The 17,300-nt window shown below is 34.4% G+C and overlaps 1 protein-coding gene across 12 annotated transcripts in view; it reads left to right on the top strand.

The window, feature by feature from the left end:
• The window catches only part of Ush2a (usherin), a 738,328-nt gene that overhangs the window by 559,522 nt on the left and 161,506 nt on the right, over positions 1-17,300 (top strand). For 11 of the 12 annotated variants that reach the window (XM_078022812.1, XM_078022814.1, XM_078022813.1 and 8 more), the window contains one exon: positions 11,761-11,982. In XM_078022812.1, coding sequence (XP_077878938.1) covers positions 11,761-11,982 — 222 coding nt within the window. Of the gene's footprint in view, positions 1-1,926; positions 2,310-11,760; positions 11,983-17,300 lie in introns of those variants that run through there. The other variant, XM_078022822.1, reaches the window with a different exon arrangement.

Here is a 17,300-nt window from a genome sequence, read left to right as displayed (position 1 = left end):
GCTTCAGCCAAGTGAACTAGATGTTTACCTCCAAATTTCAAGAATAACATAATTGGGAATAATGATACTAACAACTGTCATTCATAAAATAAGAAATCTCTGGTATGCTCTGTATTTAAAAGCTTTACATATGCTACCCAATATAATTGTCATAACTCATTACTCTAGTAAGTGGGTATTTTATATGCAGTTTACAAGCAAGAAGCAGGTCTAGAGAATATTAGTAACACATTCAGATTCATAGGGATGGATTGGAGTGGGAGAGTTGAAATGGAAATGCAGGCCTGTCTCCCCCAAATCTATGCTCTTTGGAGGAGAGCTGTCTCTGTCTCTTTGTCCAAAATGTGTTAACATTTTTTTTTAAAGGGCTATTCTAGACCTCTAAACTTTTTCATTAGTTTAATAAATAATAAACCATTGTCAGTTTCTATTTATTCTAGAAAAGACATTGAGAATAACAGATAGTTTGCCGTCACCAAAATTGAATACTGATGTCTTCCTTAAAGAACAAAAAGTGGATCTGGGAGGAATAGAAAAAAAAAAAAAAAAGCCAAGTTTTTTGGAGGCCTTAGGAGTTTAATGTGAAATTCAAGCCAAACATTTGGTTAATTTAGACATTGGTTTTTCAGTTAACCTTGTATTTGGTACAAATTTATTCATATATCCACCAAGGTATGTGAAATTGTCTTGTCCAATTTCTCTTTTGCTAAATACTACAGCAAAACAGGAAACTCTGTTAATTAAATACTCTACAAGTTTGTTATCATTTTCCTTTATAATTCATAGGAAAAAATATGTCTTTTTAGTAGTGCTGTTGTTTCTGATTATCCAACAAAAATATTTGCTGACCTGGATAACTTCTAACCAGATTTTCTAAATAAGAAAATACATTGATAGAATAAGGATTTTGTAGAAAATTGATAATTATTATCTTGTAGTTCACGGTTGCTAACAACTAGTCAAATATTGTCAAATGCTTTATTCTTTCTGAACACTTAAATTTAGGGAGTTTTCCTCTATAATTCTTCCCTTTCCAACAAATTTTAAAAGTCCAGAAATGAGATAGACATTTCCTGTTCTGTTCTTACCATCCTTTACAACTGTAGACTTTATGAGGCTTTTCTCTATGTCTAGCATGTAACTAAGTAATTGTGTTTTTCCAAGTCACACTAAAATTTTTGATGTTATGATTTACAACAAACCATTCAAATGCTGAAAAATATCTTCTGTCCCTGAAAATTAATGAGCTCTACTTAGTTGCATCTACACTGTATTTGACTCTAGAGATTGGCCTGATCCTTTTTCAATCCTAGCAGTGTCAGATTTAGAACTAAGAACTACTTTTGTTCTATTTCAAAATAAAATATGAGATTTTTTTCTGAAAATGAAATAACCCGTGGAAACCCATAGTCTCTTATTGATATTATATAAACTTTTTAATAACTCATTTTTAAAACAAAGAGTATTGAAATCTCTATTGTCTGGATGTGTATATGTATACAGGCTTACCCAGACCTAAAGCGTTTTTAATACCTACCAAATGATTGAGCATGTCGCACATTTGGATTCTTTTTGAGTAGTTCATTTTTCACAGTTTCAGAATGCCTACCATGGTGTCAAGAGAAAGAGAATTGCAATTTCTGGAATAATCAAAGGCACTGTTCAGTCTCAATCTTTCATCTGAATGTACCTAAATTCAGAAATTCTTTCATGACCTCTGTCCTTAGCCCAGGGTCTTTGTTAACTAGTTTAAGGCTTGTTTGCATGCAGAGGGAAAGCATAGTGACCCCAAACCATCTTGTATCTAAGTGTAATTAAAATCCAATCATTAGTCTCTCAGTTCAAGGCTAAGATAGATACAGGCAATCTGATATTTGTAGATGAGTCTGAAATATTGGTTAACATTTACTTCCTTTTTTCTTCCAGACATTCCTCCAAAGTACCCCATAACAAAGAGGAGCAGAGAAAAGAATGTTCATCCCCCCCACCACCACTTTTTTTATAAATATGCTAATGACCCCAACCAAATGTTAATGTGGGTCATTCTTTGATAAGAATAACAATTAACTGTTAGACTGCATGGTGGCTTTTAGAGAGAAAACATTTTCAAGCCTAGCCTGAAATAGATTCATTTTGAGAGGTTAATGAGAAGGTGACTGATCCTTGTATCTTATGTCTAATAGCCCTTTTTTGAAGGAAAAAAAAATCTGTTTTATTTTTCATTGATATAATATGCATCTCTTTTATGAAGTATTTTCTTCTGTCAGTATCTGAATAAGATTCTGAGGGATTCAGGAAAATGTGAACAAAAGGTCTAAACCAATTAATATTTGGTATGTGCAAAACAGCATTTTAATAAATAAATAAATAAATAGATGTTGCTTTCCCCCGTCTAGTTGTGTACACTATGTTTTCTCTAAGACCATCATTGTCCTAAGTGATGTCCAATTAACTGATCCTGCCTCCACTCCCGTGTCACAGTGTGGGGGGTTTATGGAGGTCTCTCTGGAGGCAGAGAAGACCTCTACTCAAAACTTCTAGGTTCTTGACCATGTTGCAGAAAATAATTTAACCACATCAGGTTTTGGCAAAGAGAGAAGGAGCTTTATTTGAAGGTGTACACTCTGAGAGCAGAATTCAGTCTATCATGAGAGGGAGATGTACCGCCATGACTTAAATTTTTCTTAGAGTACATATTAGTTGGAACATATATGATTCAAAGAAGCTGGGCCTCTCTCCTAACTGGGAAACACTGAACAAGATTGTGTCTTCCCATCAGGTGGTCTGGTCTGGTAGTAGGTTTCCCTTTACATCAACATCTCTGGCAGTTGGGCAATTGATCAGGTCATAAACCAATCAAATTTGGCCCTTCACCTCTTGGGATTAATGACCTTTTTCTGTTGCCATCTTCCTATATTTCTACATTTAAGAACACTTACAGGGAATTTAAAAGTTATAAAGTAACTTATTGGCCATTTAGTATTCTTGGTTTCTGGTCTTTTTCTGTCACTTAGGCTCCTTGGTTGGTCCAGCTCATGAGTTATTTGAGTTCTAATGAGTTATTTGTTCTATAGTTTAATAGTTTTCCTTTAGAAACCCCGTGTTCTCTCTGTATCCTTAAATTTCTATCTTACCTGATCTGTATGACATATTATGTTAAAGTTTGCTAGTAAGGGACATTGTTTTCTTTGGATATGAAGACTTAAGAAAGATTGTATTCTACATTTCAGACCAAACCAGGAGACTCTATTACTCAGCAGAAGTAAATATGTATATGACAAATATAGTAATTTCCTGTTCATAGCAAGTAAATTCCTCCTTCATTAGCCTCTGTGAAAAAAATATTCACAAGTTCCCTTCTTAGAGAGAAGATACCATGTCATAGAATCCTTTCAAAGACAAAGGATGAAGTCTACTATCTCCTGAATTTTAGAAATCCATATTTTGAGAGAAAACTGAGACTACCTCCTGAGTATTTATCTTAGAGAGATGAAAACATGTTTACTCAAAGACTTACCCATCAATGTATATGACTGCTCTATTCATAATTGCCCCAGAAGTAGGAACCATTCAAAAGTTCTAAAGGGAATAAATGGGCAAACTGCGGTACAAAGAAATTCTACCCAGCATTAAAAAGAAACAAAATCTAGATAAATACTAAAAAGGGATTATGCAGCGTAAAAGAAACCAGTGTCAAAAAGCTACAAATTCTGAGATTCCATTTGTAAGACATACTCAAAGACAAGTTATAGTTACAGAGAACCACTTGGTGATTGTCAAGGATAATGGGTGGGAAAAGTGAGACTATAAAAAGATAACATTGGGGTGTTTCTGGGGAATGATGTAATTCTTTTGTATCCTAATTGCCTTCCTGTGTTAAAATTCACAGAAGTATAGATCCAAAATGGCCAATTTTACTGGGTGATACTTTTAAAAAACAGTATGCCTTAGAATATAATTTCCATTTTACGAGTATGAAAAGTGGGATATATATACATGACCTAGTCATTCAGCTAGTCAAGATTAGAATTTGCATGATTAAATACTATATCGAATCCTTATAGTTCTTCATATAGTAATGTGCTGATGTTGTATGTGTAATTTAATGTATTTTTCTGTTATGTTGGTAAAACAGAAACAAAACAAATATATCTCTACTAAAATTACAATTAGAATCATTATTTTAAAAAACAAACAAAATATATCCTAGTCAGAAACTAGGCTTCTTATTTCGAGTAATATTTTACATCATTGTGCTCTAATAAAAAAAAAATCTCTTTATAGTGTTTTGGTGGTTTGATAGCAAGTAAATAGTGAACATGGGTTCTAGAGTCAAATTGCCTGGCTTCATATCCCATGGCTTTCACTTCTTAGTTGTTTGACATTCATTGAGTAGCTTAACCTAGTAATATTCATGGGAGACTAATGTTTCCTATATCCTTGGAGCCAGTGACTTAGAATCTCCAAACTTACCAGTTCTCATGTACAAATAGAAAGAAAGGTTCAAAGTAATTGGAGAGCTTAAGAGTGAGGGGGTGACGAGTCTCCCTCAACTGACAAAAGATAGTTTGCTATGGATCAGAGCAAAGACTCTGGAATGTTTACTTTCATCAGGTCACATAAAAGGGCAGCTGCTTCACCAAAGCTAAGAATCGCATGTCTAGTGGCCACTGAGATGCTGTGAAACCAAACATCCTACCGATTCTCTGGGATTAAGCAATCCTCTAACTTAACTTTTGGCAGTGGGACCTGGGAAAGTTATGAATACCTCCCAACCTTTAAGGAAAAAGAGATCTGCCATTTTGCATGACATTACAGCGTAAACTCAAAGCCCTGAAAATATACTTTTTTCTGACAAATAGATGTTTGGAGACTTTGTGCCCCTTTGTTGGCACCCCTATTGAAAAATAGATGGAACCAATTCTTTTGTACTATCCTGGAAACATAAGAGAAGATCATCCACATCTTTTCTGAGTGGAATGAATCTTACAGATGAAATCACACATCTCTCCGTGTATTAGTTTCCCATTACCGCCAAGACATTTTAGTTATTACTAAATTCCAACAAATGTAGTTGCTGAAAACATCACAAATTTATCATCATATTTCTCAAGGTCAAAAGTTCAAAATGGATCTCACTAAGCTAAAAATCACGGTGTCAGCAGCACTGTATTCCCTGTTGGGGGAGAGAATGCATCTCCTTGACTTTTCTGCCTCCTTGGGGCTGCCCGCATCCTTTGGCTCATGGTCCTCTTCCATCTTCCATACCAGCTATGGAAAATCCAGGTGTTCTCACATCATATCATCAGACTTATTTCCTATGTGCTCTCTTAATTCCCCCTTTGCATGTAATATGACACATTCACAGGCCCCAGGGGTTACAATGGAAGTCTCTAGGAGGTCATGTTCTATTTACCGCACTAGAGGTATAATTAATAATTGTGAGAATGAAGGGGATGCTTCTCTGAATACTTGGGCTATGAAAGATGCCAATATATTTAGAAAGATACTGTGAGAGTGAGTACAAGAGGAGACGCTGAGCATTAGTCCATTGCTCTGAATTAAGCAAATGCTTTGGGGATTGGAGATAGGATGGTACTCCATTGGGAACTACAGGGAAGTGAGGAAGCACAATCTTGTGCAAAGTGGCACACAAGTCATTTATCATTTTAATGAAATGAACAGAGTATTACAAGGGCTAGAACAGGGATGACCAGTCCTTTCCAGAACTATGTGCATACAATGGATCAGGGTTATGTGGTTATATTGCTTCCTTTTTTCTTCTTCTTTCTTTTTTATTTTTTAAGTAAATTTTTAGGCCAGTTTTAAGAGCAAAACCCGATTGATAGAGACTTTTAAGGGTTTCATCTCTTCTATGAATCCCACATGTGAAATATCTTTGACCTAGAGGCTCTTGGAAACAGATTCCAGATCTCGTATCTTGGTCAAAAAGACATCAGGTATTTTAGATAATCAATCTGTGCCATCATCAAATTACTGACCTGGGATTTTTCCCCTGGCATTTGTAGGTAACTCTTAGAAAGGGGATTTTGGGTCCACATTTAATCCTGGCATCTCATTTACAAAGTGGATTTCCTCCCAGTGGATATACTGGAGTGGAATTATTAAACCAAGAAAAGTGTAGTGACTTAAGAGAGAGCAAAGAAATACAAAAGCAGAATCTTAGGGGTATTTGAAGTTCCTAACACTGAGGCATTTTGGTTATATCTAGGAAGGAATGATGAAAAAGTAGTAGGGTTTATGTTTGATGTTGTATTCCCAGTATCAATTACATATTGTCACTATCTGTTTTCTGTGGCTATAATAAAATACCACAGACCAATGAATTATTAACAATAGAAGCTTATTTGGCTCATGGTTCAGGAAACTGAGAAGTTCAAAGACATGGTACCAGCATCTGGCAAGAAACATCATATTGCATAATCCCATGGCAAAAGGCAGAAGCAAGAATGCATATGGCAGAGATTTGAAGGAGGTGGGATGGAGTTAGGCTTAACTCATCCCTTCTATCAATAACCTATTCCCACAGCACCCAGTCACTCTTAAGACAACAGCATTAATTCATTCATGAGATAGAAGCTCCAAATCCTTCTATTTTTATAATTACATACAAATTTCTTCCTTAGGTCAAGGTCAGTTATGGTTAGAACAAAGCAGCTACATTTATGGAGTTTGTCCTTCTCTTTTTTTCCATTCTATCTTTCTACCTAAAGCAAATATTCTTTAGGACCCTTTTTCCTACTAGTATTGACTTTTTTACTTTGGTGTGTGCTAGATAAAGAAGTGTCTTTGTTCTCATCTTTATCTAATTGCTTAATCTGAGAAGTTATGAATTTGTTGCGTTTTTGTTTTCTTTTGCTGAGCCATTGTATCTTCCATGTGCTAAGCAGGCAGTTATAATTTCTGAAGCAGGGACAGTCTAGTATCCTGTCATCTATTTTCTGGCAAGTTGAAATATCTTCTTCACCCATAATGAGACTGAAGCATTCTTGGAAGATAGTCGTTAAGGGGTCTCTCCATTTATAAGACCAAATTTTTTAATTGTGAGAAAATATGAATGACATAAAATTTGCCATGTGAACAATTTTTTGATTCAGTTTAGTGACATTGAGTATATTCACACTGTTGCACAACCATCACCACCACCTATCATGGGAATTCTTTTCTGTATCCAGACTGACACTGTATTTATCCAGCACTCTCTCCACTTACCTTTACCCTCAACACCTGGCAACCAACCATTCCATTGTTTATCTCTATAAATTTGTCAACTCATGGTACCTCATATGATAATAAGCACCTATTTGTCCTTTTTTAAAATTGACTTCTTTCACTTAACATAATACTGTCAAGATTTTTTCATATTGTGGCTTATGTCAAGGTTTCATTCATTTTTAAGTATGAAAAAATATTCCATCTTATGTAGATGTCAACTTTTTTATCCACTTATCCATCAACAGATATTTGAATCATTTCCACTTTAAGCAAATATGAATAAAGCCACAGTGAAAAATTAGTGTACAAATATCTATTCAAATGCCTGCTTTTAAAACCCCCAGAATTGGAATTTCTGGATCATAGGGCATTTTTATGTTTTATTTTATTTTAGTTTTTGAGAAACTGCCATACTGTCTTCCACAGTAGGGGCACCATTTTATATTTTCAACAGCAATACACAAGGTCCCAATTGCTCCATACCCTTGCCAACACTGCTTTTCTGTATTTTGTTAATAGTTTTTCTAATGAGTATGAACTGGTATTTCACTGTAGCTTTGATTTGCATTCCCCTTAGACTTAGTGAGATTGAACATCTTTCTATGTACTTACTGACCATTTCTATACCTTCTTTGGGAAAATATCTATCCAAGTCTTTTACTCATTTTTAAAATAGGGTTGGTGTTTTTACATTGCTGAGTTGTAGGAATTCTTTCACATTCTGAATATTCATCCCTGTTGTGGTTTGCATATGGTTTGGGTGTGTCCCCCCAGATTTATGTGCTGGAAACTTGGTCCTCACTGTGGTGAGGTGGGCAGCTGGTGGGAGCTTTGAGAAGTGTGGCATAGTAGAAAGTAACTAGGTCATTCTGAGTACTGCTTTCAGAAGAAATTCATATATTTATTATGGGACTTTAATTAGCTCCTGGGAGAGCCAGAACCAACTAGCTCTATTGTTTTAAAATATCTGAGCCTGGTCTCTGAAATTCTCACTTCCTCTCTCACTATATGACTATTCTCTCCCTCTCACACATCTTCCCACCATAAGGCCAGTTACTGAGACCCCTATCAAAGCTGAGCAGATGTTGGTGCTATGTTCTCAAACCTCCAGAAGTATGAGCTAAATAAACCCATTTACAGATTGCACAGTCTCAGATATTTTGTTGTAGTTCAGAAAATGGACTAAGACTATCTATTAACAGATATAAAATTTTCAAATATTTTCTTCTGTAGGTTGCCTTTTTACTTTGTTGGTATTGTTCTTTGATAACATAAAAGTTTTTAATTTTGATGAAGTTAAGTCATTCATTTTATTTTTTTATTGCTTAGCCAAATTCAGTGTAATGAAGCTTTCCTGCTTTTTCTTTTTTTAGAAGAAATTCTAAGGATATATATATAATTTTTGTCTACATCTTTGATCCATTTTGAGTTGATTTTTGTAGTATGAGGTCAGGATTCATCATCATTCTTTTACATTGGAATATCAATTTTCCCAAAACTGTTTATCAAACAAACAAATAAAACAAAACAACAACAACAAAAGATCCTTTTCTTGACAGAATGATTTTGGCACCCTTGTGAAAAATGATTTGGCCATACATTGGAGGGTTTATTTCCAGGCTCTCTCTTTCATTGGTTAACATATCATCTTTACACCAACACCAAACTGTTTTGCTTAAAATAGCTTTGCACTAAGTTTTGAAATCAGAAGTGGGAGATGTACAGTTTTGTTCTTCTTTTTCAAGATTGATAGAGCTATTTAGAATCCCTTGAGATTCCATGTGAATTTTGGGATGGACTTTTGTATTTCTGAAAGAAGCATCAGGATTTTGACAGGGTTTGCATTGAATGTGCAGATCATTTGGGTAATAGTGGAACCTTAACAATATCAAATCTTACAATCCAATCCATGAACATTGGATGCTCTTTCATTTAGTTCATTCTTTCTTAATTTCTTTCAACAACATTTTGTAGTTTTTAATACATAACTTCACTTGGTTGAGTTCATTAAGTAGTTTTTTTAAAATATATTATTGTTGGGTTAGGGATGTGGCTCAAGCAGTAGTGCGCTCGCCTGGCATGCATGTGGTCCGGGTTTGATCCTCATCACCACATACAAACAAAGATGTTGTGTCTGCTGATAAACTAAAAAATAAATATTAAAAAAATTCTCTCTCTCTCTCTTTAAAAAAATATTATTGTAAATTTTTTTTCAGATTCTTAATTCTTAGGGTATAAGAGAAACACACCTGATTTTTGTGTTGATTTCATATACTTTGCTGAATTCAACTATTAGTTCTAACAAGGGTTTCTTGTGAAATCTTTAAGGTTTTCCACATATAAAGTCATTTTGTCTGAGAGCAGAAGTCGTTTTGCCTCTTCCTGTTCAACTTAGATGTCTTATTTCTTTCTCTTGTCTCATTATTCTAGTTTAATATCCATCGGTTTTATGAATGGAAGTGAAAAACAGCATTCTCTTCTTTCTGATCTCAGAGGAAAAGCTTTCAGTATTTCATGTTGAGTAAGATGTTATCTGAGGGTATATACATCTATGTAGATATATATAGGCTCCTTAGTGTGTTGAGGTAGTTTCCTTCTATCCCTGTTTTTCTTCAGTATTTTCATAATGAAAGGGGTTGGATTTAATCAGATACCTTTTTTATACCATGACCATGATTTTTTTTTCCTTTGCCCTTTTATCATGGTGTGTTATATTGATTGATTTTCATATGTTGACATATTTTTTATTCCACGAATAAATCCTAGTTGGATGTGTTGTATAATGTATTAAATTCAGTTTGCCACTATTTTGTTCAGTAATAACAAAGTAATAACCAATAAGGAATATTGGTCTGCAGTTTTCTTTTCTTGTAGTATCTTCATCTGATTTTAATATCAAAGTAATGCAGCCTTCATAGAGGGGTTAGGAAGTGTTCACTGTTCTTCCATTTTTAGGAAGAGCTTGAGAAAGATTGGTGGTTTTTATTCTTCTTTAAATGTTTGATATAATTTCATAATGGAAGCCATATGGACCAGAGTTTTTTCTCTGTAGAGAGATTTTTGGTAACTAAGTAAATCTCATTACCAGTTACAGGTCTATTCATATTTTGTTTCTTCATGATTCAGTCTTGGGAGGTTTGTGTTACTGGTAATTTATCCATTTTATCTAGTAGAACAAACTTTTGTGCAATGAATTTGGACAGAAAAGACTTCAGGGATAGCTGCTGAGATTTCTTGTCCTGTTTTTATACTCTTTATTTATGTATACATAGTTGAGTACTATCCCATATTTCCTACACTGCTTTGATAAACAATTCACCTCTTGCTTCTACTAACCATGTTGTAGGATATCCAGAACAAGGAGATGAATTAATTAATAGAGAACATGAAGTACAGGTCTATACATATCTTAGGCAATCTTCATTTCTTAGTGAACTTGTGCCTTTTCTTGGAAAAACTTGACAAGTCTTGACTTGTGTTGTACAAGTTTAATCTGAACCACAGTTTAAAGCTATACAATCTTCCAGATTGGTCCTCAACTCATGTACCTTATAAAATGTAGTGAAAGAATATTGCCCAGAGAGGGTAATATGTTTTAAGGGACAGTAGAGGAAATGGAAAAAATAGTTGAAAGAACAGAGAAAGAACAGTTGAAGGGGCAGGAGAGAAAGAAGGAGGAAAGTTAGGACAAGGAGGAAATCAAGGTTTGAGGACCAAGAGGGAGGCCAACCAGAGTTGGGCCATGAAGTAGAAAAGGGGGTGGTATGTTGATTTTTAGATCCACCAAGTTTTGTTAGTTTTTTCTAAGATATTGTTAAAGGGAATGAATTCTAAACTCTCCTATCTTTTGAGATTTTTTTTTTAATCTTTTTGAAATCTCTTCACACCTAAATAAAGCTGACTGTTGAAATTTAGACTATTTGGATTTTTTGATCTTAGGTTATCAGGCCAAAGATTGTCTTATTTTTATTCCAAGCTTCCCAGAATATCATGTGAAGGGAAATAGTGTTTTATGTCTGCCATGGTCCAGCAAATTATGAATGTGCTGATTGAAACATAGTGATTTTATCTCCACTTATTAAGTAACCCTCCTATTAGAAGTATTTTATTTGGTTACTTTGATATAGTCATGGGTGATACAAATTTATCTATTGGTAGTTTCTAAGTCTATTTCACTTATAAAAAAAATATACTAAACAGAAAAGTATTCTTAGCCCTTCTTTTTCTTTAATGTCATGTAACCCATGTCACTAGACCTATGTGGTCATTTATTAGAGGAAAGGTAAACAAATCACAGAGCCTTACCTCTAATGAGTATGTGTGAGCAGACATACATTTGTTTATATATCTTGACACAAAAGTTTTAGAGATGTTTTGAGATTTTGCAGCTCCAAGGTAATGGTATTCTTTGTAGTAATTCTGACAATCAGTTGGCCTTTTCAGTATGATTATGATCAAACTTAATTGTGAGTCATATTTTTTTTTTCAATTCAAGCAATGATTGTTATTGTCCTAAATTGACAGGTGAAGTATGCTGTCCAGATGAACAGCACAATCGGGTTTCCGTTGGCATCGGTGATGCCTGCTGTGGCAGAATGCCGTATTCCACCTCAGGAAACCAGATTTGCTGTGCTGGGAGGCTCCATGATGGCCATGACCAGCAGTGCTGCGGTGGACAGATTGTGAGCAAAGATTTAAAGTGCTGTGGTGGAGAAGTGGAGGGCATGGTATACAGTCCCCTCCCAGGTAAGAGGCCCTTCTCTACCTTTCAGAATCTGAGGAGCAGAGAGGGTGAGAAATTTGCTCCCAAAATAGAACAAGTAGAGCTCACATTAATTGATATCCACTGTAACAATTAGTAACATACCGTATAACAAATTAAAATGTCATTTCCCAGTTCTGTGTTTATCTGATGCATTTTAAAAAGACACATCTAAAAAAAAAAAACCCTAAAACAAATCCCCACATGAAAGCATGAATGTATTGACTCTGGATCAAAAGAATATATTCCTTGAAATATTAATATAAAATCAATGAATTATGTATATAATTCCTTCACTTTCTTATTCTCTTCTCCTTGTGAAGCAAGCTAGCACTAATAATAATAATAAACTTTATCATTGAATGAGTACTTATTCTCTAGAAGGGAGTATCCCAATGTTTTGTATGTTATTCATAAATTAATGTTTACAACAATCTTACCAATAGGTACTATTATTATTCACATTTTCAAAATGAGGAAAAAGACTGATGGTATAGCTTGGTGATGGAGCACTGGTCTAATATGTGTGAAGCCCTGGGTTTGATCCCAACACTGCAAAATAAAAATAATGATAAATAAAATAAAAATGAAAATGAGGACAGTGACATGTGAATATTAGAAATTTACTCGAGATCATATAGATAGTTAAATCTAGAATTTGATGGCCTGAAATTCATACAGTTGGGGGGAAACTTTTTAAGAAAAGAAAATTAAATTATGCAGACAAAATAAGATAGAGAATGAATATTCATGTGTAACGGGACCATAAATTACAAAAATTATGCATATATTAAAACAAAACCCTGGCAAATCTCACTAACATAAAAATAGCACATTTTTATTATGTAATTCCTGGCATTCCTTTGCCAGTTTTCCCCCTGACCTGCTTAACACATGCCCTCGAATAACCCCTTCATATGACCATGGTATTTTTTATTATGGTTTAGGGGAAACAGAAAAATATTTCAGTCTTTCCTATTACATGGTTTGCCATAATTGATTTTAAAAGAATATAAAGTTTTTAAAAGTAACCTTAAGCTTCATAAGTCATTATTATAATGTTATGTGAATATTTAGGATTATTGTCAAATTGGAGAAAATCTCTACTGAGGATCTTTCTAGGATTTTGAGACATTTTAAATTTTCTCGTCTGAAAATGATTTGAAGTGACTTAAATATTTGTTGAGTTGACATTATTAACCTGTATTTCATGGATATTTTCTGTATATCTGAATTCAGGTTGTAAGTTATCATAGATATCACTATCCTATCTGCAAATCAGCAAGAAGTATAAGTTTTCTAAAGTATTCATGAGTTATATCTCTTCATAATTTATGTTATTCAGTAATCAAATGACCTGTGCATTACTTCAATTCTAAATTTGTCATTTTCTTTTAAATAGTTTCCTACTTTAGATGCAATCTGAAATGCATTTCCTTACAATCCCCTCCTTGGTATTAGAATAGTTTTATTTCATTACATTTTTCATTATTACAGCTTTTGTTTCATATTATATTAGATTTTCTATCTGACTTTTCTTTCTCTAAGATTCTCTTTATATTCATCCAAATTAGGGGTCTGTAATTTTTTACACTCCATATCTTTCCAAATTTCAGCTGAATTGGCATATTAAAGACTTAATAACTTCTTTTTCATGGGAGGTGACTTAAATCATATACATATATCTACTGAACACAAATATTTCCTGAACTCAATTTCTCTTTTGGCTTTGTTGGTTTTAGTATTGAAGTACTTTTCTTAGTAGTTTCCATAAGAACTTTACATAGAAGTGATACATACTATGCATAAGCAAATGATCTTTATCAATAATACTGTAATAAACAATTTAAATAATTGTTACTTATGGATAACTCTGATGGTTTTTAAGAGAAGAAATTATAGGAAGTAGCAGAGAATCCCTAGTTCATCTCCATCAAGATATTATGATGTCTGTTATCATACTCAGAGAGGACCTAGAGCGGCAACCCCTACTGATTGTGGGGTAGATTTTCCCTGAACATAATGAAGCTTGAGCTTCAGGATCTTTTGTTGAATGAACCCCATTCAAGGCAAATGTAGTCATATATAATTTTTAATAAAATTTGTAAATATTTTAATATTTAACTACAATTTGTTAGGGCCACCGTCTCTTGCCCTTTTCATTTTCTCTCCGGATTGTATGCCCTCATATCATAGGCATTTTAAAAATCTCAGTAAATATTCAGCAGTTAGCTTCCAAGTTTACTTGACAGTTGTGCCCTTTCCTATAGCCAGGAAAGAGCATAGAATAACATATGTAGCAGTTTGTGTTGACTAGGTCCAGAAATAGCAACCATTTGTATTAACATTCCATTGATTAGAACTCAACTATCTGTTGACACCTAAATACAAGGAACACTGGATATTTGCTCATGAATCGTTTGCCACTGTGACTGAGAAAGGATTCTAACTCCATCTAAATGACTAGAGTCCCTGCTCTAGATCCCTATAAGTATTCTGATACCTGGACAAATATTCGATACTATTGAACACAAATCAAATATGCATTTTGTCTGATGAGCAGACCAAATATAGCATAAGCAGCAAGTGGAAAACATTTAATGAATGACCAGGAAAAAAAAAACACAGGCATTATAAAGTTTTCTTTTAAACACCAAATACTTGAAAAAAAAATTAGAAGTATTTACTATGTATAAAAGCTATAGTCTAAGGCAATGGTGCTTAAAGAATTCCTCTGGAAATTTTGGTGGTCTCCAAGACTTTTTCAGGTGGTCTGTGAGATGAAAAGTATTTTCCTGAAATGCTATTTTATACCTTTTTTAAAAAAATATTTATTTTTAGTTGTAGGTGGACACAATACCTTTATTTTATTTTTATGTGCTGCTGAGGATCGAAACCAGTGCCTCATGCATGCTAGGTGAGAGCTCTTCCTCTGAGCCATAATTCCAGCCCCAATATTTTATACCTTTTTAACTCCCATTCTCTCATAAGAGTATAGTGGAATTTCCCAGAGGTTAAATGACATGTGATATTGCAATAGATACAATGCAGAAGCAGACATGAGAACTCCTTTGCTTTCTGCTGAATTAGACATTACAAGGGCTTGTAGAAATGTACACAATGTTATTTTGCTCACTCATTTTTCAGTTTGGAAAATATGTTTATTTTCATAAATATATTTGTTATTGCTAATTTTAAGTGAACTAATAATATTTCCAAATTAAATTTAATTCTAAGATGGTATGTATCAACTGATATAATCCATATAAACAATGGCTATTTTGGGTCTTTAATAATTGATAAGACTATAAAGGGGTTTGGAGGCCAAAATTTAAGAACCACTGCTTAAAGGCATAGTAATTTTTATAGAAAATCATGGCACTTAGTTATACTTATGACTAATCAGTATTCCCTCCTCTTTTATTTGAAGTAGCTAAAGCAGTATCAGTGAGGAGAAAAAGCATTGCCTCCTTAGTAGTGTAATAGTTCAGAGTTTAGAAATAGGAACAGAATGTCTCATGTCATTGTCTTTGTTCATCTGTAACTTTTTAAAATCAATTGCCATATTAATTCATTCAATAAATATGTATCATGTAGAAACTATATTCAAAATATTCTTGGTGATTTGTAAGTGTAAAAATGGCTATGATTCCAATTTTATCCTCAAGGACTTAAAATCTAATGAAGGAGGGCTGGGGATATGGCTCAAGTGGTAGCGCGCTCGCCTGGCATGCGTGAGGTCCGGGTTGATCCTCAGCACCACATACCAACAAAGATGTTGTGTCCGCCGAGAACTAAAAAATAAATATTAAAAATTCTCTCTCTCTCTCTCTCTCTCTCTCTCTCTCCCTCTCTCCTTTCTCACTCTCTCTTTAAAAAAAAATCTAATGAAGGAGAATAGTACCTATAAGGTTATGCACAAGCCTAAGAGAGAAGCCAAGAATACATGCATATTCTTAAGACTAAAATATCACTATAGTCAAGGTGACAAGGATAAATGTGGGTTGTTCCATTGGACTGGAATATCCAACAATGAGTAAGATCCTGAGAGGGATGGCTTGATCTGAAATGTGAAATGAACAATCTGCAAAATATCCAAATGGTAGTGAACACTTTAGCTTATGTGAGGGAGACACCGTGCATAAAGAAATGGTAGGATATAAATATGATCCAGCCATACGATTTGAACATTATTTAGTATTCCAGGAAGAGTCATTGTGATTATAAGAACTGTGATTTAAGGAGACAAATTGAATTTGGAATGGCGGAATGAATCTGAAGGAAAAGGAAAGAGAAGTCTGAGCATCATTGCCTTAAAATAAATTGTACCTATCCTGAGATGTAGAATAGAGGTTATGATCCACTGGGAGCAAGGATTCTTAATTTTATCTCCTGATAATCTTTGGAAAATTTCAAACCCCAACTTCAAAAAAAGTTCATAGAAAACACATACACACACATACACACACAAAAAAAATTGCCATGAGTTTTACACCCTTGTTTTATCCATGAACCCAAATTTCAGAATCACTTCTTTATTTACTTCAATATGATATGTGATTTCGTCAGTTTTTCTCTGCTGTGACCAAAAGACCTGACAATTTAGAGGAGGAAAAGTTTATTTGGGGGGTCTCATGATTTCAAAGGTCTTAGTCTACTAGTAAGCAGAGAGAGAGAGAGAGAGAGAGAGAGAGAGAGAGAGAGAGAGCGCTCTACTCAACAAGGATAAACAATACCCCAAGGCATGCCCCAATGACCTACCTCCTCCAGCCACACCCCACCTGCCTTCAGTTGCCACTCAGTTAATCCCTACCAGGGGTTAATTCACTGAGTAGGTTAAAGCTGTTAGAATCCAGTCATTTCACCTCAGTCAACCTTCCTGCATCATCTTTCATATGAGCTTTTGGGTGACACCACGTATCTAAACCATAATAATATTTCATGCCAGAGAGGTTTTTCCTAAAGAAACTATGACATTCCTCAACTCCTATAAATCAAATTTAGCTCTAGAATTTCTTTTGACTATTCATAGCTCCACCCATGCTAATAATCTGGAGGACTGGTAGAATAATGCTTCATAAAAAGGGGAAAAATATCTTTTCATTCGCACGACCTTCCTGCAGGTTTCACTGAAAACAAACAGGTTCCACATCTTTTTCATTTCTCTGCTGCTACTAGTTCCATTATAATGACTATGACCTTAATGACCTTCCAGAATATTCCTATGGCCCTTTTTCTCCTCAACCTAGCCACACCCCATACCTGCGACACAAGGATTTGTATCTTATTATATTGCTCCTAA

Source organism: Ictidomys tridecemlineatus, chromosome 10, assembly GCF_052094955.1.
Source record: "Ictidomys tridecemlineatus isolate mIctTri1 chromosome 10, mIctTri1.hap1, whole genome shotgun sequence".
Lineage (NCBI taxonomy): Eukaryota > Metazoa > Chordata > Mammalia > Rodentia > Sciuridae > Ictidomys > Ictidomys tridecemlineatus.
Note: the sequence above shows the minus strand (reverse complement) of the source record. Positions and strands in the feature narration are given on the sequence as shown.